The 27,600-nt window shown below is 37.0% G+C and overlaps 1 protein-coding gene across 2 annotated transcripts in view; it reads left to right on the forward strand.

Annotated features, from left to right (window-relative positions):
* NAALAD2 (N-acetylated alpha-linked acidic dipeptidase 2) overlaps positions 1 to 27,600 on the forward strand; it is a 55,279-nt gene that overhangs the window by 22,286 nt on the left and 5,393 nt on the right. For both annotated transcript variants that reach the window (XM_054577432.1, XM_054577433.1), the window contains 10 exons: positions 940 to 1,025; positions 3,193 to 3,312; positions 3,416 to 3,498; positions 8,124 to 8,187; positions 8,874 to 8,941; positions 11,389 to 11,480; positions 12,721 to 12,811; positions 15,088 to 15,352; positions 17,677 to 17,758; positions 17,969 to 18,061. In XM_054577432.1, coding sequence (XP_054433407.1) covers positions 940 to 1,025; positions 3,193 to 3,312; positions 3,416 to 3,498; positions 8,124 to 8,187; positions 8,874 to 8,941; positions 11,389 to 11,480; positions 12,721 to 12,811; positions 15,088 to 15,352; positions 17,677 to 17,758; positions 17,969 to 18,061 — 1,044 coding nt within the window. The remainder of the gene's footprint in view (positions 1 to 939; positions 1,026 to 3,192; positions 3,313 to 3,415; positions 3,499 to 8,123; positions 8,188 to 8,873; positions 8,942 to 11,388; positions 11,481 to 12,720; positions 12,812 to 15,087; positions 15,353 to 17,676; positions 17,759 to 17,968; positions 18,062 to 27,600) is intronic.

Here is a 27,600-nt window from a genome sequence, read left to right on the forward strand (position 1 = left end):
CAGTGGAATACTACACAGCAGAAAGAGCGAGCTACTACCCTTCACAACACCATGGATGGAACTGGAGAGCATTATGCTGAGTGAAATAAGCCAGGTGGTAAAAGAGAAATAACATATGATCTCACCTATAAGTGGAATCTATTCAACAAAACAAACAAACAACAAAAATATAGCCAGCGACATTGGAAGAAAAAACAAACCGACAGTAACCAGAGGGGAGGTGGAAGTGGGGTAACGGGAAAAAAAAGGGGAAGGGTCAAGTCAAGGAACATGTAAAAAGGACCCATGGACAAAGCCAAAGTGGGGAAGGATTGAGGGTGGGAGGTGGGGGTGGGTGGGGCAGGGGAAAGTGGTGGCGGGAAAATGGAGACAAATGTATTTGAACAATAAAAAAAATAAAGCACATCTCAATAAAAAAAATAAGTAAAATTTTTAAGTATATTTTATTGATTATGCTATTAGAGTTGTCCCATTTTTTTCTCACCTCTCTCCACCTCCACCCTGCACAGCCCCCACTCTCCAGCATTCCCCCCTTAATTCATGTCCACGGGTCGGGTCGTACTTGTAAGTTCTTTGGCTTCTCCATTTCCTATACTATTCTTAACCTCTTCCTGTCTGTTTTATGCCTGCCAATTATGCTTCTTATTCCCTGTACCCTTTTCCCTCACTCTCCCCCATAAAATATTAACAGTTTAAAAAATTTTTACTTTAAACTGCATGCTTAAGTACTTAGAAGTAAAATGTCATGATATCTTCAACTTACTTGCAGATGGTTCAACAATATTAACAATTATTTAATTTAAGTGGTAGATATATAAGAATTCATTAAACTATGTTAGAGTTTTATGTGCTCTTGAGATTTTTCATAATTAAATGTTGAAAGAAAGCTGTTAGACATAATGCTGTATATGAAGTAATTTATTCACCTTGAAATTCTAGGAAAGTTAAAATGCACATTCATAACACCAATAAAATTACAAGGATTTACAATGTAATTGGAACTCTCCCAGGATCTGTGGAACCTGGTGAGTCAGAGAATTTTTAGAACACTTTTGTTTTTACTAACATTAAAAGAATAAGATAATTTTACTCAACGGTTGATTTATATATATTTTGTTGATTATGCTATTATAGTTGTCCCATTTTTTTTCTGCCCTTTATTCCCTTCCGTCCTGCACCTCCCCTCCCCACCAGCATGACCCCCCACACCTTAGTTCATGTCCATGGGTTGTGCATATAAGTTCTTTGGCTTCTCCATTTCCTATATTATTCATAACCTCCCCCTGACTATTTTATACCCACTATTTATGCTGCTTATTCCATGTACCTTTTCCTCCATTCTTCCCCTTACCCCTCTCTTCTGATCTCCATTTCTATGATTGTATTCCTGTTCTAGTTGTTTGCTTAGTTTGTTTTTGTTTTTGTTTTTTTTAGGTTCAGTTGTTGATGGTTGTGAGTTTGTTGTCATTTTACTGTTCACAGGTTTTGATCTTTTTCTTAGATAAGTCCATTTAGCATTTCATATAAGAAGGGCTTGGTAATGATGAACTCTTTTAACTTTACCTTATCTGAGAAGCACTTTATCTGCCCTTCCATTCTAAATGATAACTTTGCTGGATAGAGTAATCTTGGGTGTAGTCCTTGTTTTTCATGATTTTGAGTACTTCTTGCCAGCCCCTTCTTGCCTGCAAAGTTTCTTTTGAGAAATCAGCTGATGGTCTTATGGGAACTCCTTTGTAAGTGACTATCTCCTTTTTTGTCACTGCTTTTAAGATTATCTCCTTATCTTTAATCTTGAGTAATATAATTATGATGTACCTTGGTGTGTGCTTCCTTGGGTCCAACTTCTTTGGGTCTCTCTGAGCCTCCTTGATCTCCTGGAAGCCTATTTCCTTGGCCAGATTGGGGAAGTTCTCCTTCATTATTTTTTCAAATACATTTTCAATTTCTTGCTCTCCCTCTTCTCCTTCTGGCATGCCTATTATTTGAATATTGGAATGTTTAAAGTTGTCCCAGAGGTTCTTAAGCCTCTCCTCATTTTTTTGAATTCATGTTTCTTCATTCTGTTCTGGTTGAATGTTTACCTCTTTCTTCTGCTCCCAATCATTTATTTGAGTCCCAGTTTCCTTCCCTTCACTGTTGGTTCCCTGTATATATATTTTTTATTTCACTTTGCATAGCCTTCACCTTTTCCTCCATTTTACAACCATACTCAACCAATTCAGTGAGCATTCAGATCACCAGTGTTTTGAACTATGCATCTGATAGGTTGGCTATCTGTTCATCACTTCATTCTATTTTTGGAGCTCTGATCTGTCCTTTCATTTGGGCCATATTTCTTTGTCTCAACATGCCTGTTATGTTGCAAGGGACAGAGCTTTAGGTATTCGCTAGGGCAGGGCATTGCAGGTCGCTGTGTTGTGACTCTGTATGTGGGGGAGGGGTCTGAGAGGGAACAACGCCTCTTGCTCCGCTCTCCATCAGCTTTCAGTCACTTCCCCTGACACCCACAAGCAAATTAGTCTCTTCTAGTGTTAATTCCTGGGTGGGTGGGTTTGTGTACATTCTAGGACCCCATGGGTCTCTCCAGCAGACTCTCCTGTGAGGCTGGGTTTCTCTTGCTGCCACAACCCCCACAGGTTTTTACCTCCAGAGGTTTGAGGCTTTCTTTTCCTGCCCTGGAACCCTGGATGGTGAGGTCTGTCTCGCTTCGCAGCTGTTCCTCACGGTTTATCCACACAAATGTGGGACCGCCTGTCTGCCAGCCACCACCGTGCCACTCTTCCTGTCCACCACAGCTGCCCCTCTCTACCCTTCCTACTGGTCTGGATGAGTGTTTCTTCTTTAGCTCCTTGGTTGTCGGACTTCCATACGGTTTGATTTTTGGCAGTTCTGGTTACTTTTTGTTTTTAAATTTGTTGTTGTCCTTCTTTTGGTTGTGTGAGGAGGAAAAGCATACCTACCTATGCCTCCATCTTAGCCAGAAGTCCCTCAACAGTTGATTTCTTTATAGCGACATGACACAACTAAATTTGAAAAAAAAGTGTACTACTCTAAAAGAACACTCTATAGTGTTGATTTTTTTTTTCTAATGGAGGAAACTCAAGCAAGAGGAAGGTTAATTTTAAAAACGTGTTACAATATTTCTAATGCATTCACAGTTGTAGTTGTTTTGAACACCTTCTTTTCCAGACAGGTATGTTATTCTTGGAGGCCATCGGGATTCTTGGGTGTTTGGAGGTATTGACCCAACCACTGGGACTGCTGTTTTACAAGAAATTGTTCAGAGTTTTGGAAAACTGATGAGTAGAGGTAAATAATGTTTCTTTGGTGGGTGATGACAAGAAGTGGCTCACTAATTTTACTTTATTTTTAGGCAGGTGTACCTAACTATGTATGTTAACAATGATTACAGGCTGGAGACCTAGAAGAACTATCATTTTTGCCAGCTGGGATGCAGAAGAATTTGGACTTTTGGGTTCCACAGAATGGGCTGAGGTAAATAAGACAAAGAAAATTATTTTCTCGGTCAACAGGGAACAAATATATATATCTCAGGATGTTCACAAATAGATCCCATTACCTAATATAATTTTAATAAAGACTCGAGAATTTAAGAACTTGAGTTTGTTTTTGCTTTCACATTAGTTTAGCAAAGCAAAATAACCTCTTACAATCTATAAGTTCAGAAAATAGTTAAGACTATTTCTGACAAGTGAATTGACTTATCTGAAAACTCATACAGATCCCTGGATTTCCTTTTTAAGTTTTTAAAGTTTCCTTATAATTCTTCTATCTAAGAAAACATAAGATGTTCTATTAAAATGACTGCGATTATAATTTCACATTTATGAATTTCATATAAAATTGCAACCATATGTATACAGGGTCTGGCACAAATAATGCCCCCTTTTATTACATAAAAATCTTTTATTACAAAATCATAAGCATGTAATTCTGTAACATAACAATATCACACTCGAGGACACCATATGACATTTTAGGTGAAATGTTCAAATTGCTGTCCATCTAGTATGAGATATTCATGTACCCTACCAACCACACTCAGTGGTGTTACTTCTGCTGGAACCTGTATTTTACTATTCACAAAAGTGCCTGATTATTGAGTATATGATGATCTTATAAATAGAATTACTTTAGTTAATTGCCTTTAGAATTTCTGAGATTTGTTTTTTCTTCAGATATGATCATCTTTCATTTGTGAGTGGCTCTTAATGCTTTATCCTTAAGTGTCTCTCCTAGGCCACCTTCTTTCATCTTTTTCCCTTAGCCTCTCTGTTGAGTAACCCTTAAGTTCTTAAATGTGCAATGTAAGCTCACAGTTCTTATAAAAGGAGGTGCACTGTATAAGCACTTATGCTCCTGCCACCATCCTCTGTAAGTCCAGACTCTTTTCATAAGTCCCGATTTTATAAAGGTGTTTTGAACATGTCATACGTTTCTTGACATTGGCTGTCGTTCTTAAAATGCTTTCCTTCTGACTCATTTTCTCTTACTTTACTTTAAAATAATATGAATCAAATCAGAATAGAAGTAGGTAAAATCACACACAGAGTTACCTGTCAATCACTTATCTTTTTAAAAAAAAAATTTTTAGAGAGGGGACGGGTGGGAGAAAGGGAGGAAGAGAAACACCAATATGAGAAAGAAACATTGACTGGTTGCCTTCTGTACATGCCCTCACCAGGGACCAAACCAGCAACCCAGGCATGTACCCTGATGGGGAATTGAACCCTCAACCTTTTTGTTTGCTGGATAATAGCCAATCAACTAAGTCACTCTAGCCAGGGCAATCACTTATCCTTTTGATTCCATTTATATTGCCAAGTTTTATTATTACATTGGTATTATGAGTATGCATTTTGGAAATTGTTTAGATGAATCAAATTTTATTAAGTATATTTTATTCATTAAGTTCATTTACTTTTAGAAATAATGTAATTGCATGTGAATATATGTATATATAAGTACATGTTTCTGTTTCTATAGTTTTAGCCACTTGAAATAAAGATCAAAGAAACCTAAGATACAAAATAATATGCTTTGCATGAAATACATGTGGGTTAAAAGGCAGTTTCAACACTTCTGGTTTTCTACCAGATTTTTCATCATATGTAACAGTGTACTCCTTTAAATAATTAAGGAATCTTCCTTATTTCTAATGTCATTCTTTTACAATGGAAACCCTGACTTAACATTTCTGTATAGCAGAGGCAATTATCACCTGGCCTGTGTGGCAAGTGCAGAGAAGTGGCAGTCCTTGTTTGTAGCATAACCTCTCACAGCTTTAAATGTTTTTTATTATAACATGTTCTTAATAAGGTAGTAAGCTAGAAAGAGTTAAAGGGCATTCTCGGCATATTTCCATCTGTGTGTGACATTAGCCCTTCTCTATCTTGTGTGTGTGTGTGTGCGCATGCGCGTACAGGTGCGCACACATGAAGGAGTCAGTCAGTCTTGTGTTTGTCCTAACATCCTTCCTTCTTACCCTCTAGTTTTGCTGTCCTCTGCTCACTTTTTGTTTTTTCATTATATTTTCTCATTAAAAAATGAAATTTCTATTTTTCACTTTTATTTGTGTTTTAATTTTCTTTTTCTTTGTTCTTTATTTTTCACTTTTAAAATGCTGCATTTATTTGGGTATCCAATAGCAGTGGATCTCAAAACTTCAGTGCATGCAGGGAATGCCAGGCACACCTTTTAGAAAATACAGATTTCCAGGCCTTTCAGCAATTCTTTCTTTTATTTCTTACTACATTATACTTTTTTAAGCATATTTTATGAGACTGACGTGCTACCTATGCACTGAGGCACCTTATTTTTAAGTATATTTTATTGATTTTACTATTACAGTTGTCCCATTCTTTTTCTCCTCTTTATCACCCTCCACCTGTACCCTCTTTCCCTCTAGCATTCCCTCCACTTAATTCATGTATTCATGTCCATGGGTCGTACATATAAGTTCTTCGGCTTCTCCATTTCCTATACTATTCTTAACCTCCCCCTGTCTATTTTGTGCCTGCCAGTTATGCTTCTTGTTCCCTTTACCTTTTCTCCCATTCTCTCCCTTCCACTCTCTGTTGATAACTCTCCCTATGATCTCCATTTCTGTGATTCTGTTCCTGTTCTAGTTGTTTGCTTAGTTTATATTTGTTTTTGTTGGGGGTTTTTCTTTAGGTTCAATTGTTGATAGTTGTTTTTTGTCATTTCACTGTTCATAGTTTTGATCTTCTTTTCTTATAAAAGTCCTTATAACTTTTCATATAATATGGGCTTGATGATGATGAACTCCTTTACCTTTACCTTGTTGGGTAAGCACTTTATTTGCCCTTCCATTCTAAATAATAGCTTTACTGGATAGAGTAATCTTAGATGTAGGTCCTCGCTTTTTATGACTTTGAATATTTCTTTCAAGCTCCTTCTTGTATGTAAAGTTTCTTTTGAGAAATCAACTGATAGTTTTATGGGAACTCCTTTGTAGATAACACTGTCCTTTTCTTTTGCTGCTTTTAAGATTCTTTCCTTATCTTTTACCTTTGGCATTTTAATTATGATGTGTCTTGATGTGTTCCTCTTTGGGTCCAACATCTTTGGGACTCTGAGTTTCCTGGACTTATATGTCTATTTCCTTCACCAAATTGGGGAAATTCTCCATTATTTTTTCAAATAAGTTCTTGATTTCTTGCTCTTCCTCATCTCCTTCAGAAAGCCCTATGATTTGGATGTTGGAACATTTAAAGTTGTCCTAGAGGTTCCTAAGATGTCCTCTCCTCATCTTTTTGAATCCTGGTTTCTTCATTCTGTTCCAGTTGAATGTTTATTTCTTCCTTTCATTCCAAGTCATTGATTTGAGTCCTGATGTCCTTCCCTTCACTGTTGGTCCCCTGTATATATTTTTTATTTCACTTTGTATAGCCCTCACTTCTTCCTCTATTTTGTGTCCATACTCAATCATTTCTGTGAGAACCCTGATTACTAGTGTTTTAAACTCTTCATCTGATAGGCTGGCTATCTCTTCACTGGTTAGTTCTTTTCCTGGAGTTTTGATCTGTTCTTTCATTTGCGCCATTTTTCTTTTTCTTGGTGCCCCTGTTATGTTGTATGGGGCAGAGCCTTAGGTATTCACCAGGGCGGGGCTACCCACGTAGCTACATTGTGTCACTGTATGTGGAGAAGGGGTCAGAGAGGGAACAATGCCATTTGCTTGCCTCTTACCCCACTTTCCATCACTTCCCTCACTTCCCACAAGCGGATTGTGCCCTTCTGGTGCTGATTCGTGGGTGGTGGGATTGTGTACATTCCAGGACTCTGTGGGCCGCTCCCCTGGACTCTACTCTGAAAATGACAGGTTCTCCCACCACTGCAATCCTCACAAGCTTTTACTGCCAGAGGTTTTGAGGCTTTCTTTCCCTGTGCTGGAACCCAGGGTTGCATGGTCTAGCTCATCCCCAAGTTGTTTCTCCAGGCTTATCTGCACTCAAATGCGGGACTGCCCATCCGCCAGCTGCTGCCTTGCCTCCTGTCCTCTCTGCCCCGGCTGCCCGTCTCCGCCCCACCTACCAGTCTGGATGAATGTTTCTTCTTTAACTCCTTGGTTGCTGGACTTCCATACAGTTTGATTTCCTGGCAACTCTAGTTATTTTTTGTTTTTTAAACTGGTTGTTATCCTTCTTTTTAGTTGTGTGAATAAGCGAAGTCTACCTACCTACGCCTCCATCTTCGCCAGAAACCTCACCTCTCAGCAATTCTTACTCAGTAGATCTGGGGTGGGGCTCAGAATCTAGGAGCCTTCCCCTTCATATTCTGGTTCAGGGAATCAAGGAACCACACTTTGAAAATACTTTTTCTCTGAGGCTCCCTACTGTTGCTATAAACAATAGTACAGCATCATAATATTTTTTTCTTTCTTGTTTAAATTCCATTAATGCGGTTGTCAAACAATCAGTTATCAGAATTTTTCAGAAACTACAGTTAAAGGCATAGGTATTTGACTCATAAAATATCAGCAGACCACTTTTATGCTAAATTAATTGGCTTATTTTATTTATATTCCCACAACTGTAAATACTGGGAATTAAGTAACAACTTTGCTTCAAATTTAGGAGAACGCAAAAACACTCCAGGAGAGAAGCATTGCTTATATCAACTCAGATTCATCAATAGAAGGTAAATTTGATTGATAACTGAGCTATTGATCCTATTTTTTACAGAATATTTATCATTTGCCATATTGGATTCTTATTTATAACTCCAATATTAACTGCATTCTTCTTATAGAGAGAATAAAAGAATTTGTTTAAAATACTTCTGAAGAAATATTTTACAGAATGTTTCATACAGAAATACTTTCTGTATTGGAATGAATTTTAAGTGACATAAACTCTAGACCTTTTTTTGAACCTGACATGTGGAATTTGTGTCCTAGGCCATCTGTATATTATGATGATGTCTAGATAAATGTCAGAGCATGCTTGCTAACTCCTGACATGCTTTTGTCTAATGTCTTGCTATATACTGTCTAATAAAATGAATAAGGAATGAATGCTGCAGGCTTAGCATTTTCTTTGCCTTATTCCTCCTAAGAGACACTGTATTAAGAATGACCTTTATGATCACTATGGGAGCTGCTGTGTTAGCAGCCAAAGCCCACCTATACCTTCTGTGCCGCGTGTGTACTGCAGACCTTTTCTTCCTGCAGAACTACTTCCACCCTATTTTTAATTCTTAGGGAGTGATTCCTTTGATTTAAGTCTATTATATATTATTTATAATTAGAAAATAAAGTTAGAATTAAGTATAGATTGGAATTTCTTTTGAAAGTATGAAAATACATGTTTTTATTTATTTTTCAGGCAATTATACTCTCAGAGTTGACTGTACACCCCTTCTTTACCAATTGGTGTATAAACTGACAAAAGAGGTATGTAAGTAGGCCTGTCTTAATGTTTTCTATTAAATGGATAAATAACACTCATTTTTCTTAATTAGTGGTACTTATATTTGAACTGGTGACAAGTCTGAACAAAAATCTCTAATACACTATTTATATGACATTACAATTTATATGACATTAAGATAGTATTGCTAGTTTCTCTGTTCTAATAGTAGCTCTTATTGTGTACATTGTTGTGATATAGAGGGCATAGCATTTCATCTGGCAGAAGCATTTTGATATCACACAAAGTACACTGAACTGGGATGGAAAAGCCTTGGTTCAAAGAATGCTTTGGCTACTGATTCATTCCTTCAACAAGTATTTATTGAGTGGTTACTACTTACCAGGCCTATAAAATAGACTCTAACAACAATAATGATAAAGTGACAAGGTTACTGAATCCAAATACTTTGTAATCTAGAGAGGATACAGACCCGTAAGTGAGGAATTATAGTTCACTGGAATATTGGATACTATATATAATGGATAGTAATTATGGAATACCAAACCTAAAATCCTGGGGCAGCCAGGGAAGTTGGGAAGCATCAGAGGATGCTTACAGAATAATAAATACTTGGGATGCAAAATAGAAGGATGTGAAAGTAAGGGAGAAGGCATTCTAAACAGAGGACATAGTTCCCAAGAAAAATATGGAGTTATAAAAGAAAATACTTCCTGGCCTGGAGGTAGCTCAGTATGACCTACACACAAAATGTTTGTGGAAAGATGGTAAGAAATGAGGCATGACAGATAGGCCATGGAGTTCAGAAATCTGATGATGGAGAAACTAATGAATTTTTAATAAGGTCGTACATTATGATATTTGTTCATTAGAAAAATCACTCTATCAGTGTAGTGAATAAGTTAAACTGTAACAGGTGTAAAAGCAAATGGAAATAATTTCACATGCTTATCATACAGGAATATTATAAATATTAGTTATTATACAAATAGTACTCTGAAAACTCTAATGTATGGAGTCTCTAAAAATTACATAATGTATTCATTTACTGTCTGTGTACTAGTTTAAATAGTTCCATGTTATAAAATTTAATTATAGAAATGTTTCTGACAAGTAGGTATCACTTCGATGACAGTGTGAAGTGTAGGTATCACTTGTGTAGGTGCTGTTTCCCAATCTTCCTTAATCTTGTCCTTTCCATCTTAGTGTTGGTGCCTTTAAAAACTAGTACTCCCAAGAGAGTCCTCCATGATGCCACAATTCTCATAGTACTGCGTAGCTTATGCCTTTGATTCTTTTATTGGAACATCATGCAAAAACATCTAAAAAGCAAGCTGTACAGAAAATCTGTATTGGCAGAACCCTTCTTAGGATGTGTATTAATGCTTTGAGTCCTACAGAGCCGGCTCCTGCTGGTGAGATCAGGGATAATAAAAAGTTCAGGGCCCGTAAAGGTGAAGTCTAGTTCTATGCTCCTTTGTACGAAGCCAGATGCCTATGTGTGGCCATACCAAAGCTCAGTAGAAAAAGGGCTCTTTTAATCTGCTGTAAACTGAATATTACAGTTTTGCCAACCCCTCATGTATGTTGGCACAGTCAAATTATGCTGATGATGTGAGCGTTGGATCAGGTAGGAGAGCGGGCTGGGCCAAAAGAGAAGGGCAGCTGCCTGGTAGAAGCAAGAAGTGGGCCAAGGTTTTGATACAGTGGAGGAGGGACAGCAGTTATGATGGTGCATATGGCTGAGACAGAAAGGTCAGAATTAGGGTGTCCAGGACAAAGGGGCACAGTTCTGGTTAGTGCTAGACTGAGATGGCATGATCCTAGAAAATGAGGAGAATTTTGTAGGGAATTTGATCCAAGCAGGATGTAGGAATTGGAGCAGAATCTCAACTATTGCAAATTGGCAGGAGCCAAGTCGAGAGGAGAACCCAGTCAGTGGGCTGGAAATGAGCAAAATATCCCTGCAGCTGCAACATGGTAGCAGGGAAGGGCGGCCTCTGTGGAGTGCCAACTGTACCTGAAGGCCTCTTACGTGGTGAGCAAGGGATAACCAGCTCTGTAAAGGTCAGAGAAGGTACCAGAGAAGGTACCAGAGAAGGTGATGCTTAGGTTGAGATGGGTCCCATTCTCCCCATTTCCACAGGTGAGAAAACTAGGGTTTAAAGCAATACACCAAAGGTTATATAATGCCTTCTGAGTTGCATAAGTAGGGTCTTCCTTAGGTCCATTTTTGAATTTACTAAAATAAGAAGGACATTTTATCCTAGGTATCTGGCAAAACTACCAGTAGGCAGGCATCATAAACCAACAGAAATTTGGGCTGGATATTTTTCTTCCTATTTACAAAAGCATACTTTTCCACATCGACATGTATATAGAAATTGGTATTAACTGACATGTGGTTTTATGTTGGCATAAATTTAGTGGCCTCTGCCTCTAATTCCCAATATTTGATTTATCTTTCCAGATCTCTAGCCCAGATGATGGTTTTGAGAGTAAATCTCTTTATGAGAGCTGGTTGGAAAAGGACCCTTCATCTGAAAATAAAAACCTTCCTAGGTAAATTACTTGTTTGTATATTTTCTACCACAGGTTAAATTATGAAGTCCCCTTTACCCTGTGTTGCTCCAGGCATGTAGTTCTCAGGTCTGTCATCAACGAAAGATAATCCTAAAGGATCCCTTTGTGCCATCCTTGATGTGCCGATCAGCAGAACAACCACATCTTTCAACAACCCACAATAGAGCAGATAGATCTAGTTTTACAAAATTTTAGTCAAAATTATTTTGCCGCATTAGTAGGCATTATTTTGCAGTCTTGAATAAAATTTTATTCAGATATGTACTAATGCCTTAATAAATAATATAACAAATTATTTGATGCAATAATGATGCATCAAATTATAATGATGAAGTAAAAAACAAAGGATGGATTATTTGCTTCTAAATTTATTAATGGGCACTGTCAGTAACTGCCAGATTGTGCCTTTGCCTGTCGGTCAATTTGGATTTTAAGAATTAATTTATTTTTTTTAGTTCATGTCATTTACACAACAGTAGCTTTCCTGAATTCATTTTATATTTGTTTTCTACTGCACTACTATTTCTAAAAGCAGCTGATGATGGTAGTAGTTTACAGCTTCATTCCATATTCCAGGTAAGTCTGTGAAAGTTTAAAAGCATCCAAGGTTTCAGTCTCAAAAAAAAAAAAATCCCATAGTTTAGAAGTATATAACTATGTTCTTCATGTATATGTAAATTTATGTTCTGCTTTACTGACTTATCGTTATAATACGAAAAATTTTCCATGTCATTATATTATTCTGTAGTTTATATGTATATAGTGGTTTCTTAATTATATGCAAAGAAATATATTGTAATTAGACTTATTTTTGAAATAAGGAACATTTAGCTTCTTCATAATCTTAAATATAGACTTTCTCATGGCAATTTTCTTAATTCTCTGAGAGCAGATACCATATCTTATTTGTGTTCCTCTCTACACAAATACCACAAATGCAGAAAATATGAGAGACATCATAGTCACTAGGCTGCCGTTTTTGGTGGCACTGCCAAACTAGTTGCAGTCAATATAGATTTACCTACAGGTTTATCACACCAATATCCAGCAGATGACACAAAAGTCTCTTGGAGGTGGTGTATGTTTTCCTAATTCCTTTAAATGTGCCATGAAATTCCTTGCTATTCTTAGGACGGGGTTCACTGTCCCATTTAACTTTGTATTGTTTATTTATGCCTCTGTGTGTGTATGTATGTGTTTATTTATATTCTACATCTAGAATCAACAAGTTGGGATCTGGAAGTGATTTCGAAGCTTATTTTCAGAGACTTGGGATTGCTTCTGGCAGAGCCCGCTACACCAAGAATAAGGTAAGCCATTTTATTTTGGGGGGTACATCGTACCTCATCCACACTCTTTTGTAAGAATTCTATCATTTAATTGTTCGGTACAGGCAAAGGTGGATGTTTCAGGGATAGAGACAGACTTCATGTCCCTTCATAGATGGACTAGATAGTAATTTGTGTTCTTTTGTGACTTTCTACTGCCAGGGTTATTCAATGAAGTGGTAGTTGACAGAATAATGTCGAGGACTTAGCTCTGACATAGGCTTTGTTGGGAAATCTCATTATTCTGGTCTTACAGGCTTTGGTGTACTTGTCCCAGAGAAAATATGCAGGTGGAGAACATATTTTGGCTACAGGGAATGCTAGGCTAAGATTATTTTATTGTTAAGTACTTGGATATGCCAACAATACCTTGTTTGCTTGCCTATGTTATAAATCAAACAGATTTGTTTTATATTTTAATATTGGGTTGGCCAAAATTTTGGGGTTTTTTTCCTATAAGGTGGCTCTAGTAGCAATTAGTTATCTTTAGCTGCATTTGAAACAATTTTGTTAGATTGTATTGTGACAGCTGTCATATCAGAGTGCATTTAAAAAAAAACATTAGAATTGGTGAATTTTTGTGTAGCCATTTTAATAATGAAGATGGAAGAAGATACACAACACTTTTGGCATGTTTTGCTTTATTATTTCAAGGAAGGTAAAAACAACTGAAATGCAAAAAGTGATTTGTGTAGAGTATGGAGAAGTGCTGTGACTGATCAAACGTGTCAAAAGTGGTTTGAGAAGTTTCCTGATGGGGGTTTCTAGCTGGACGATGTTCCGTGGTCAGGTAGACCAGTTGAAATTGACAGCAATCAAATTGAGACATCGAAAACAATGTTATATCATGAGGGAGATAGCCAACATACTCAAAATATCCAAATTCATAAAGTTATTGCTGAAGGTGAAAAATGTGTCTTATTTTATAGAAAAAAATACATATGGACTTTTTGTCCGATTCAGTAGTTTTCGAATCATTGCAATATAAGAACATCTTGTTTGTATAGAATACACATACATAGCCTTTGCAAATGTGACTAGCCAGAATACAACTCAGAACAAAGCAAGCAAAAATCTCTCTAGAATAACCCAAAATAAATGCATATATTTGTATACTAATACTCACACTTAATACATAAATGATGCACATTACCTCTTTCTTTTTTTAAAAATATTTTATTTATTTATTTTTAGATAGAGGGGAAGGGAGGGAGAATGGGGAGAGAAACATCAATGTGTGGTTGCCTCTTGCACACCTCTTATTGGGGACCTGGCCTGCAGCATAGGCATGTGCCCTGCCTGGGCATTGAACCAGTGACCCTTTGATTAACAGGCCAGCACTCAATCCACTGAGCCACACTAGCCAGAGCTTCACATTACCTCTTTCAATGCCTGTTCACATTTATACTCTATCACCATTCTCAACAAAGTTATCTAGTTTCTAAGACAATGCATATTAAAAACAATGATAGCCCTGGCTGGTGTGGCTCAGTGGATTGAGTGCTGGCCTGCGCACCAAAGGGTCTCTGGTTCGATTCCCAGTCAGGGCACATGCCTGAGTTGCAGGCCAGGTCCCAAGTTGGGGGCAAGTAAGAGGCAAGCCTACATTGATGTTTCTCTCCCTCTTTTATTCCCTCCCTTCCTCTCTCTCTAGAAATAAATAAAATCTTTAAAAAAAACAATAATAGAAGGAGTGAGACTGATACAAGGATTCACTTTAGTTATAATAAAAGCTGTGAGAATAGCAATGTAAAGAAAGGTAAAAAAAAATATTTATATAGGAAACCACCATGTGATAATTTATGTTTTTATAATGGCAGTACTTAATATTGTGATACAGGTTAAATGGCATTTGGTTAGGCACTGTCTGGGGAGACAGGGAAAGTGCTTAAATACAGATACTTAGCTGCCCAGAACCTTTCATTCCCAGTCATTTGATAATTTTAAGTTGTGCTTCTCTGCAATTGGAGTATGAACTCAGTTTTAATCATTAGAAACACAATAAGAATTTTCAAGAAGCAGTATTCTGAAAGATTACATGAATTATAAAATGAAAGGTAAAATTTTAAATCATTGAACATTTGGTTGTAATGTTTTAGTTAATTAGATCTTACATATTTTTCTTCACTGTGATAAAATTTATGGTACCATATGGTTGTATTTTTTCTGCAATTATTTTATGATTATATAAAATACTATAATTTGAATATGTAATGTTTGTCCTTGGTTTCTCTCCTATACCCCTACCTTTTCTTTAGAAAACAGATAAGTACAGCAGCTACCCATTATACCATACGATTTATGAGACATTTGAATTGGTAGAAAATTTTTATGACCCCACATTTAAAAAACAGCTTTCTGTGGCTCAGTTACGAGGGGCACTGGTCTATGAGCTTGCAGACTCTCAAATCATTCCTTTCAATATTCAAGACTATGCAAAAGCTTTGAAAAACTATGCAACAAGTATCTACAATTTATCGAAGAAACATGACCAACAATTGAAAGATCATGGAGTATCATTTGGTAAGAAATTACAGAGCAGGTATTTTATAGCCTTTAAGTTACAGGTTTAAGATATTTCCTCTCATCATCAGTGCATACTATTTCATCCTAGAATTTATCCCTGCCTCACTTATTAGTTCTGGCTTCTAGAAAAAAACTTGAACATCCATTAAACACTGTGATTTAATTTGGTGTTTGTAGGATGAATCCATTTTGCTAAGTTAGTGTTACAAATGTTGGGTTTTCCCTATATTTCTGCCTTTAAAATATTTTTACTCTTATAAGAATACTATGAAAATATAATATACTATTACATAAATATTGGAAAGTAGAGAAAATCACAAATTCTACTACATATATGTATTATAATTATTAATTACTGTTATTATGTATATCTTTCAAGTTTGTCTACATGGAATTTTTTCTACATAGTTTTTTACATAGCTTTCCTTGTACATCTGGTCATTTTGTGGTTGCTAGTCTACAAAACATGGATGAAATACTGTGTAGTGTAGTAGCATGAACACTGGGTCTGGTTCAAATCCTGGCTCTAATATTTATTCACTGTGTTACCTTTGGAAAGTTTCTTAACCCCTCTATGTGTCAGTTTTCTTATAAATGAAATGGTAAAAAGAATATAAGAATATAAGATATTTCAAAGATTGCTGTGAAGATTCAGTTGGTTGACACAGAGGAACAATGGTGACTGACACTTAGCACTCATAAATGTTACTTATTTTTACTGTTTTATTGCAACCATTTTATTATTCTGAGAGTATATATTCTTAGTATATACTATAATTGTCAAATATATACTGAGTGTCTATTGTATAGCAAGTACTGTTTTATTTACTGGAATATATAAGAATGTATAAGAGAGTTCTCAGGGAGTTTAAAGTCTCATGTGGGGAAGAAGAAGACAAAATGCAAGGGACAAATTATTATAAATATACACACAGAGTAAGTACTATAGGAGCACAAAGAAGTCAGTAATGATTTTTTAATATTATTACATAAGAATTAGTAATCTTCAGAAAGTTATGAGTAACAGGTACTGAGATCTAGAAATAAAATGAAGTGAAGAATCAGAAAACTGTGTTTAGATTGATAGGCTGGAGAAAACAAAGAGACAAAAAAAAAAAAAAATGGAGACGTAGCAGGGCCTACTGCAAGAGCGATGTTCATAGTTCCGTGGCTATCCAGCATCTGGTTCCCTTCCTAAATGCCTGGATTTCCTTTTCGTGAATTACATTTTATCAGTTTGTATAATTCAGGGACAAAGTGAGGGAGAAACCACACAGTTACAATGGAAGGACTCTTTATACAAGGTTAATTGGTTTACCTGCCTGTGTACCTTCTTAATGTCTTTCTTCCCATATTTCCAAACTCTTCATTTCTCTCATTGACTCTCCATCAACATTAAACATTCTTAAGTCTTTGCTATCTTAAAAGCAATTCCTCTCCTGATGTGCCCTAATTCCTTCACAATCAAAAGTTTTCATTTACTGCCAGGAAAAAACAAAGCAAAAACAAAAACAGAACATTCCCTCAAACATTTTAATGAAGTAACAATGAAAGAATGATGAATGGATGGATGCATAATCTACAGTCCCTGCCTCCAGCCCTTTACCTCGCACTAACCAAACTACCACGCAGTCTCAGGTTCCTGGCACTCTACTGGAATTGCTCTTGCCAAAGTGTCATTCACCTGTGTCACAAAATCCCAGGCATACATTTCAGTTCTTATCTTGATTTCTATGCTTCATTTGAAATTTAAACTCCTTCTTCAGCACAGTTTGTTCTAAATGCTCATAATACCTATTATTAATTTGACTTTTACATGGTTTAAAAACAACAGCAGCAAAAATTAAAGTTTATAAAGTATGTGGGCTAAAATTACCTTGTTTTTTATATTGAATGTACTTACACTGAATGTACTCCAGTAGATTCTCTAATAATGTTGTTTCAGTCAATGTCATTTCATTATAACAAATAAGATACCTACAGTAAAACTGGTTTCATTATATGTTGCTTTGATTATAGTTATAGAACCTATCAACAATGTTAAGTGAGGACTCACTGTACTTACCAGCAGTGCGAATTATGTATGTCCTAAACTCTTGAAAGTTATTTTCTTAAGAACCAATTTAGCCACTTTGTATTTGATAATTATTTCTTTGCTACAATATTTTAAAACAATGTCCTTGGTTTGGCATAAAGCTCAGTTGAAGGTTACAGTATTATTCAGCCATTTCAAACTGGAATGGGAGTGCAGGAAAGTGAACCTCTGAATTATGAAGCACTTGTGCTTTTTCATTTCCCTTCTGCTTTTCTATTTTTGAAAGATTCCTTATTTTCTGCTGTGAAAAACTTCTCAGAGGCTGCTTCTGATTTCCACAGAAGACTAATAGAAGTTGATGTTAATAAGTAAGTTTCCAATGTAGTAAGTTTCCAATGTAAAAAGCCTTACTGTTTTAAAAAGCAACCTGCTTACATGCATAAGCATTCAACCTTAAATCACTGCTACTCAAGTTTTAGTCTGCAGACTGGGAGCATCAGCCTTATCCTTACTTAATACTATTTTAAAATATGGATCCATGGTAAGAGTTATAATTATCTGTTTTTTGTCCTCAAAAGTCCCATTGCAGTGAGAATCATGAATGACCAATTGATGCTCCTGGAAAGAGCATTCATCGATCCCCTTGGTTTACCAGGGAGAAAGTTCTACAGGTAAGGAAGCAACAGGTGTTCCACTAAAGGACACCACAAACCTCACTATGACCAAACCCAGCATACCCAAAGTCTGCTTTAAACAACTGCCATCAGATGAGTGGAAGGTAAATATGTATACGGAGAGGAACACGAATAAGTTTATCCATAACAGTATAATTTGTAATATCAGAAAAATTAATTTCATATTGTTTATTGCTTTGCTGCAGATGTAAATTATAATGATAGTGAAAAATAACTTTGTAACAAAAACCTTAAAGTCAAAGATTCTTAAAAGGGATCCCACAGCTCATGTGGTTCAATTTTCTACATAAATCTTTTCTATAAGACTTCAGATATAGGCAAACCTCACTGTGTTGAGCTTCACATATATTGCCTTTTTAACAAATTGAAGGCAAAACCTTCAACCAGCAAAAAGATTGTGAATCTTGCTTTATGGCAAAGCTCACTTTACTCTGGTGGTCTGGAATTGAACTTGCAATATCTCCAAGGTATGCCTATATGTAGCTATTCAGCCTCTGTTTGAATCTTTCAGGGATGGAATGCTTACTACCTCTTGAGAAAGTCTGTTCCATTTTAGGAGAGATCTATGTAATACACAGATTTGTTCACAAAAATATATTTCCCTGTAATTTTCCCCCTTTGATTCCTTTTGCTATCCAAAATCAATAGAATAAATATCGATCTATTTCCACTTAATATTTTAGGTTTTTGAAGATGGCTCTCATGTTTCCCCTAAAGGAATAGCCTCCTTTTCTATCTAAACCTCTATGTCATGTTTTCTTGGTGGCATTCTTTTGGGTAGTCTTCAGCTTTTCAAGGTATCTCTTAAACTGTGGTTCCTTGGTAGAAATTAGAAACGTCTCATCATTTACAATCAGAAAAACCTATTTTCTAGTTCACTTACATATGTATAATTTAGAACAAGTCACTCCTAGGGTGTTTTCATCTGAGCTAAGATGGTGAAAACTGCTATTTTACAAGGCTGTTTATCATCAATATACATTAAAGATTGTACATTGTAGATTTAAGGTATGCACAAGATTTAGCACAAAGAGAGATACACTTAGTAAGTGGCTGCTAATTTTATAAAATCGTAACACATACAAAGCACCCATGGACAAAGACGGTATGGAGGGAGGGTGGCATGTGGGGGGTGTGTATGGGTAGGGAAGGGGAGAGTAACGGGGGGAAATGGGGACAACTGTAACTGAGCAACAATAAAAAAAAGAACTGCAAAAAAATACACATAAGTGTTTGATACTAAAGAAATAGCCATTAGTTAAGCATTAGTTTTGCAATATATCATTTTAACCCTCTCTTGCCTGTTATTAGTCTATCTTTAGATGTATTTTTTTTATTTATAAGCAAAAATCTCTATTTTGTCAATACATTCAGATTCTGTAGAAGCAAATAGAATAAAAAGATACAGTGTTTCTTCAGGATTCTCTTATAATCCACACCCAGACATTTCTATTACTTTCTACAGAGAAAATCAGTGTTAAGAATTCAGTGTGACATTTTTAATGCATTTAACCATGTATACACTGCCTATAAGAGACTTACTTGAAGTAAGGACACCCACAGACTGAAAGTGAGGAGATGGAAAAAGATATACCATAGAAAATAGAGTAGCTGTACTTATATCAGACAAGGCAGACTTCAAGCCAAAAATAATAGATAAAGAAGGGCATGATATAATTATAAAAGAGTCACTACATCAGGAAGATATAACAACCAATAGAAAAAAGATAGCAGAGGAGTGGATGGGAGTCACGCTGACCTCCTCCCAAGACCAAACTGGAATTGGGACTAAATAGTGGAGAAATCACCTGGGAAACAATGGAACCTTGGAGAGGAGCCTTGGAGCCGCGGACAGACAGTGGATTCAACTCTCACACATCCCAACGTGTGAGAAGTGTGGTGGAGGCTCAAGAGGATGGGCTGGGCGCCCACGGGCACCAGCCCCAGAGGGACATTGAAATGGCCAGTTGGATCCCCCTGAGAAGAACAGGGTCTGAACCATAAACAGGGACCCCTAGACTACAGCAGCTGAAACCAGAAAAACACAGACAAAATGCAACCCCGAAAAGCTTAGGGGCGCTCTCTGCCAGAGACAGGCGGCTGGGGATGCAAAGAGACATTTAAAGGGCCAACACAAAAATTTGTAGTGGCAGCTGCCCTCCTTAATCTCTGGGTAGAGGCAGCAGGAGAGTGGGCTGGTGCCTGAGGAAAGATTGGCGAGGAAAACTTTGTGAAGAGAACAGAAATGGTGGCCAGCGGAGCCCCGGTCATAACTGACCTCCCAGTCTGCAGCTACCACCTCACCCAGGCATAAGAGAATCAATTAACCTGCCTTTTGCATGCTCCACACACAGCTTGTGCATGTGTGGGCCTGGGGGTTGAGTGCAGACTGGCTGGAAGAAATAGAGGATCCCTGGCCAAAGGGGACACACAGCTGCAGAGAGACCCTGAAGGAGAGACTGGAGACAAAGGGGTTGGGGAAAAAAATAGAGGATTATCTGAGATACCTGGAGCAGAGTCCCTCCCCATCCTGTAGTCACCATTTACGCAGGAAGGCCACGCCCCCAAAGAGGGAGAAGTGGGCATGGGAGCCAGAAGATGCACAATTACGGTCCACAGAAATAGTGGATCCCTGGCCGAAGGGGTCACAGAGCTGCCCAAAGCAGGAGTCAGACACAGACAGTAGATTCCTGGAAGGCTCAAACAAATGACCCAAGGTCATACAGGATCAACAACTGACATCATCAGAGGCAGACCTAGAAAGAAAAGTAAAGAAAAAAATAAATAAATAAAAAGACCCACCTACTACCATAGAAGTTTAATCCACAGAGTAGGAAAATCTAGACGGATCAATTGAAGCAGAAGCAAAAATAAATAAATAAATAAATAAAAATAATAGACTCACAAAAGTGGGAAGAAAAAGAAGTTAACCCCAAATGAATAAAAAAGGGGAATCCCCACAGAGAGAGCTCAATGAAATAGAGGCAAGGGAACTATCAGATATTGAATTCAAAACAATGGCTCTAAGGAAGCACAATGGGCTCAGCCAGCTCAAAGATAACTATGAGAAACTGCAGAGAAACTATCAGGATCTTACAGCAAACTATATCATCCTGGAAAAGGACATAGAAAGTATCAAGAAGACACAAGGATATGAAGAATATCACTTCTGAATTGAAGAACACTGCAGAAGGAATCAAAAGCAGGCTAGATGAAGTCGAGGATCGAATCATCGAGATGGAGGATAACGTAGAAAAAAGCTCCAAGAAAGAACAAGAAATGGAAAAAAGACTCAAAAAGAATGAAGAGGCATTTAGGGACATGCAGGACAACCTGAAACGCAATAATATACGCATAATAGGGATACCAGAAGGAGAAGAAGAGCAAGGGATAGAGAACCTCTTTGAAAAAGTAATGATGGAAAATTTCCCCAATTTGAGGAGAGAAAAGATCTCATGGATCCAGGAGGCAAGGAGGGCCCTACTCAAGAGGACCCAAGGAGGCCCACTCCAAGACACATCATCATTAAAATGGCAATTCTCAAAGACAAAGAGAGAATCCTCAAGGCAGCAAGGGAGAAGGAGAAAGTAACATACAAGGGGGCCCCGATACGCCTAGGAGCTGGCTTCTCAACAGAAACACTCCAAGCCAGAAGGGAATGGCAAGAAATATTCCAAGTAATGAAAAACAAGGGCCTACAACCATGGCTGCTCTATCCATCAAGGCTCTCAATTAAATTGGAAGGTGAAATAAGGAGTTTCCCAGACAAAAGAAGGCTAAAAGAATACATCTCTACCAAACCAGCACTCCAAGATATGCTAAAGGGACTGGTTTAAGAAGATGAAGGAAAAGAGTGAGAAAGAGAAAAACACAGGTACAAACAGAAAAAATGAATAGGTTTCTATCAGTAATAACCCTCAATGTAAATGGACTAAATGCCCCAATCAAAAGACACAGGGTAGCTGAATGGATAAGAACACATGGCCCACACATATGCTGCCTACAAGTGACCCACCTCAGAGCAAAATACCTACACAGATTGAAAGTAAATGGATGGAAAAAATATTCCAAGCAAATGGGCAAGAGAAAAAGGCCGGGGTTGCCATACTTATATCAGACAAAGTAGATTTCAAAACAAAGACCATAAAAAGAGACCCAGAGGGGCACTTTATAATACTTAAAGGAAGAATCTATCAAGAAGACATCAACATTGTAAACTTATATGCTCCCAATATAGGAGCCCCCAAGTTTATAAGGAAATTGTTGGATGACTTCAAAAAAAATATAGACAGCAACACACAGATAGTAGGGGATTTCAACACCCCACTCTCAAAAATGTACAGATCTTCCAAACAAAACATTAATAAACATATTGTGGCGCTGAATGACACACTGAATCAAAGAGACTTTACTGACATATATAGAATTTTACATCCCAAAGAAGAAAAATACACATTCTTTTCAAATGCGCATGGAAGTTTTTCAAAGATAGACCACATGATAGGACACAAAGCAAACCTCAGCAAATTCAGGAAAATTGAAATAATACCAAACTTTTTCTCAGACCACAAGGGCTTGAAACTGGAAATCAACCTCAAAGAGAAACTTCAAAAACTTGCAAACTCATGGAGACTGAACAGTAGACTATTAAACAATGAATGGGTCAATAATGAGATAAGAGAAGAAATCAAAAAAATTCTGGAAACAAATGAAAATGAACATTTTCAGGACAGCAAAGGCAGTCCTGAGAGAGAAGTTTACAGCAATACAGGCTTACCTAAAAAAGAAACATTTCAAATTAAAGACCTAACACTACAACTTCAAGAATTGGAGAAACAACAACAAATAAATCTCAGAGCAAGTAGAAGGAAGGAAATAGTCAAGATTAGAGCAGAACTGAATGACATAGAGACAAAAAGAACAATTCAGAGGATCAACCAATCCAGGAGCTGGTTCTTTGAAAAGATAAATGAAATCGACAAGCCTTTAAGCAGACTCATCAAGAAAAAAAGGGAGAGGACCCAAATTAATAATATCAGAAATGAAAGAATTAACAACTGATACCACAGAAATACAAAGGATTGTCAGAAACTACTAAGAACAATTATATGCCAAGAAATCTGAAAACCTTGATGAAATAGATAAATTTATAGAAAAGTATAATCTTCCAACACTGAAGGAGGAAGTAACAGAAAGCTGGAACAGACCGATAACAGCTGGGGAAATTGAAGCAGTCATCAAGAAACTCCCGGCACACAAAAGCCCTGGGCCAGATGGTTTCACAGGAGAATTTTATAAAACACTTAAGGAAGAGCTAACCTCTGTCCTTCTCAGACTATTCCAAAAAATCCAAGGGGAGGGAAGACTCCCACTCTTTTTATGAGGCCAGCATCACCCTAATCCCAAAACCAGATAAAGACCCTACAAAGAAAGAAAACGACAGGCCAATTTCGATGATGAACATAGATGCTAATATTCTCAACAAAATATTGGCAAACTGCATCCAGCAATACATTAAAAAGATTATCCACCATGATCAAGTGGGACTCATTCCAGGCATGCAGGGATGGTTGAATATCCGCAAATCAACAAACGTAATTCATCACATAAATAAAAGAAAAGACAAAACCACATGATCATCTCGATAGATGCAGAAAAAGCATTCAATAAGGTACAGCACCTATTTATGATCAAAACACTCAGCAAAATGGGAATAAATGGGGCATTCCTCAACATAATAAAGGCCATATATGAAAAAACCTACAGCCAATATCATACTCAATGGGCAAAAACTGAAAGCTTTCCCACTAAGATCGGGAACACGACAAGGATGTCCGCTCTCACCGCTTCTTTTCAACATCGTATTGGAAGTCCTAGCCACAGCGGTCAGACAAGAAAAAGAAATAAAAGGCATCCAAATAGGAAAGGAGGAAGTAAAACTATCATTGTTTGCAGATGACATGATAGTGTACATAGAAAACCCTGTAGACTCCACCAGAAAACTCCTCGACCTAATAATTGAATTTGGCAAAACACCAGGATCCAAGGTCAATATTCAGAAATCAAAGGCATTTGTGTACACCAGCAATGAAATAGAAGAAGAAGAAATCAGAAAAAAAATATCATTCCATATAGCAAGAAGAAAAATAAAGTACCTAGGAATAAATTTAACCAAGGAGGTAAAACACCTGTATGCAGAAAACTATACAACATTGAAGAAAGAAATTAAGGAAGTCATAAATAAATGGAAGCACATACCATGCTCATGGATTGGAAGAATTAATATCATCAAAATGTCCATACTACCCAAAGCAATTTATAGATTCAATGCAATCCCTATTAACATATTTCACAGAAATAGAAGAGACATTTCAAAAATTTATATGGAACCATAAATGACCCCAAATAGCCGCAGAAATTTTGAGAAATAAAAATAAAGTAGGAAGGATCAGAATACTGGAAATCAAACCATATTACAAAGCCACTATACTCAAAACAATCTAGTACTGGCACAAGAACAGCCCCATAGACCAGTGGAACAGAATAGAAAGCCCAGAAATAAGCCCAGGTTTATATGGGCAACTAATATTTGACAAAGGGAGCAGAAGCATAAACTGGAGCAATAATAACCTCTTCAACAAATGCTATTGGGAGAGTGGGACAGCTACATGCAAAAAATTGAAATTGGATCATCAGCTACCATACACAAAAATAAACTCAAGATGGATAGAAGACTTAAATATAAGTTGCAACACTATAAAAGTCCTAGTGGAGAACATTGGCAGGAAACTCTCAGATATCCCATGCAGCAATTTTTTCACTGATATATTTCCTAAAGCAAGGGACATAAAGGAAAGAATAAACAAGTGGGACCTGATCAAAATAAGAAGCTTCTGCATGGTTAAAGAAAACATCAGCAAAATGAAAAGGGAGCCAACCATATGGGAAAATATATTTGCTAATGATACATCAGGTAGAGGTTTGATCTCCCAGATATATAAAGAACTCACTAGACTCCACTCCAAATAGACAAATGATCCAATCAAAAAATGGGCAAAGGACCTGGGCAGATGCTTTTCCAAGGAAGAGATACAGAGGGCCCAGAGACATTTGAAAGGATGCTCAGCATCACTAGCCATCAGAGAAATGCAGATCAAAACCACCATGAGGTACCACCTCACACCGGTCAGAATGGCCATCATAAACAGATCCACAAAGAACAGGTGCTGGCTAGGCTGTGGAGAAAAGGGAATCCTAGTACACTGTTGGTGGGAATGCAGACTGGTGCAGCCATTGTGGAAAGCAGTGTGCAATTTCCTCAAGAAGCTGAAAATGGAACTGCCGTTTGATCCAGTGATTCCCCTGCTGGGACTATAGCCTAAGAATCCCAAAATGCCGATTCAAAAGAACCTATGCACCCCAATGTTCATAGCAGCACAATTTATAATAGCCAAGTGCTGGAAGCAACCTAAATGCCCATCAGTAGATGATTGGATCAAAAAACCATGGTACGTTTACACAATGGAATACTACGCAGGAGAAAGAATAAAAGAACTAGTACACTTAGCAACAGCATGGATCGAACTAGAAAGCATCATGCTAAGCGAAATAAGTTAGGGGGCGAAAGACAAATACCATATGATCTCACCTATTAGCGGAACCTAACCAATAATACAAAGATGAAAGGAAAATAAGACCAGCAACACCGAAAGGAAAAGAAAGGAACAGAGACAAGAGGGAAGGAGGGAGGAGTGGGCGGGGGAAAAGGAAGGGAAGGGAAATGTCAAGGAACATATAGCAAGGTCTCATGGACAAAACTAAAGTGGGGAAGGATTGAGGAAGGGAGGGGGGGGAGGGGGCAAGGGAAAGTGGTGGGGCGGGAAGGCAGAGAGAAATATATTTGGAAAAATAAATAAATTAATTTTCAAAAGAGAAGATACAACAACCATAAATATATGTGCACTCAATGTAGGGGCACCAAAATATGTAAATCAGGTATTAACAGACCTAAATGGAGAAATAGCATTACAATAGCAGGGACTTCAAGACCAAACTTACAGAGATAGATTATCCATACAAACTCAGTAGGAAAACATTGACCTTAAATGACACATTAGGCCAGATGGACTTATAAAACAGATATAAAACCTTTTACCCCAAAGCAACAGAAAACATATTTTTCTCAAGTGCACATAAAACATTCTGAAGTATAGATCATATATTAGGCCACAAAACAAGTTAACAGATTTAAGAAGGTTGAAATCATTTCAAGCAAATTTCCCAACCAGAATAGTATGAAATGAGAAATCAATTGCAAGAGAAAACTGGAAAATTCACAAATATGTGGACACTAAAAAACATGCTACTGAACAACTGATAGGTCAATGTAGAAGTCAAAAGACAAATTCAAAGAATACCAATCTTCTCAAACTCTTTCATAATATAGAAGATGAGGAAAAAAATTCAAACTCATTTTGTGAGTAGTACAGCATTACCTTGATACCAAAGCCAGATAAGGACACCAGAATAAAACAAAATTGCAGGCCAATATCCTGATAAACATAGGTACAAAAGTTGTCATCAAAATATTAGCGGATTACAATCATGATCAAGTGGGATTTATTCCAGGGATGCAAGGCTGGTTAACCATATGGAAATCAATGTGATATATACCATATTAACAAAATGAAGGATAAAAGTCGTATCTCAGCAGATGCAGAAAAAGCATCTGACAAACTTCAATATCCATTTATGATTAAAATTTAAAAAACCTCAACAAAGCGAGTATAGAAGGAATATACCTCAACATAATAAAGGCTGTATGTGACAAACTTGCTACCGTAATACTGAATGATGAAAAGCTGAAAGCTTTTCAAGAATAAGACAGGAATGGCCTCTCTGACCACTTTTATTCAACATACAATAGAAAACCCTAAAGACTCTACCAAAACTTGTTAGAACTAAAACATTCAGTAACATTTGCAGGGTAAAAATATACCAATATACACAAGGTATTGTGTTTCTGTACACTAACAATGAACTGTCAGAGAGAGAAAGGAAGAAAACAGTCCCATTTACAATTGCAATAAATGGAATAACGCCCCAGGATAAATTTAACAAAGGAAGTGAAAGACCTGTACGCTGAAAGCTATAAAACATTGTTGAAAGAAACTGAAGATGACACAAACAGAAAGATAGTTCATGCTTGTGGATTGGAAGAATTAACATCATTAAAACATCCACATTACCTAAAGCAATCTACAAAATCAATGCAATCTTTATCAAAATCCCAGTGGCATTTTCTGCAGAAATGGAACAAAAAATGCTAAACTTGTATGAAACCACAAAAGACCTTGGATAACTAAAGCAATACTGAGAAAAAAGATCAAAGCCAGATGTGTCAATCTGTGATCAAACTACACTATAAATGTTTAAAACAGTATGACATTGGCAGAAAAATAAAAAAATCAATGGAACAAAACTGAGAGCCAGAAATAAAGTCACATGTATATGGA

This window comes from Pteronotus mesoamericanus, unplaced genomic scaffold, assembly GCF_021234165.1.
Source record: "Pteronotus mesoamericanus isolate MK-2021 breed Mesoamerican mustached bat unplaced genomic scaffold, CSHL_Meso_final contig_43, whole genome shotgun sequence".
Taxonomy (NCBI): domain Eukaryota; kingdom Metazoa; phylum Chordata; class Mammalia; order Chiroptera; family Mormoopidae; genus Pteronotus; species Pteronotus mesoamericanus.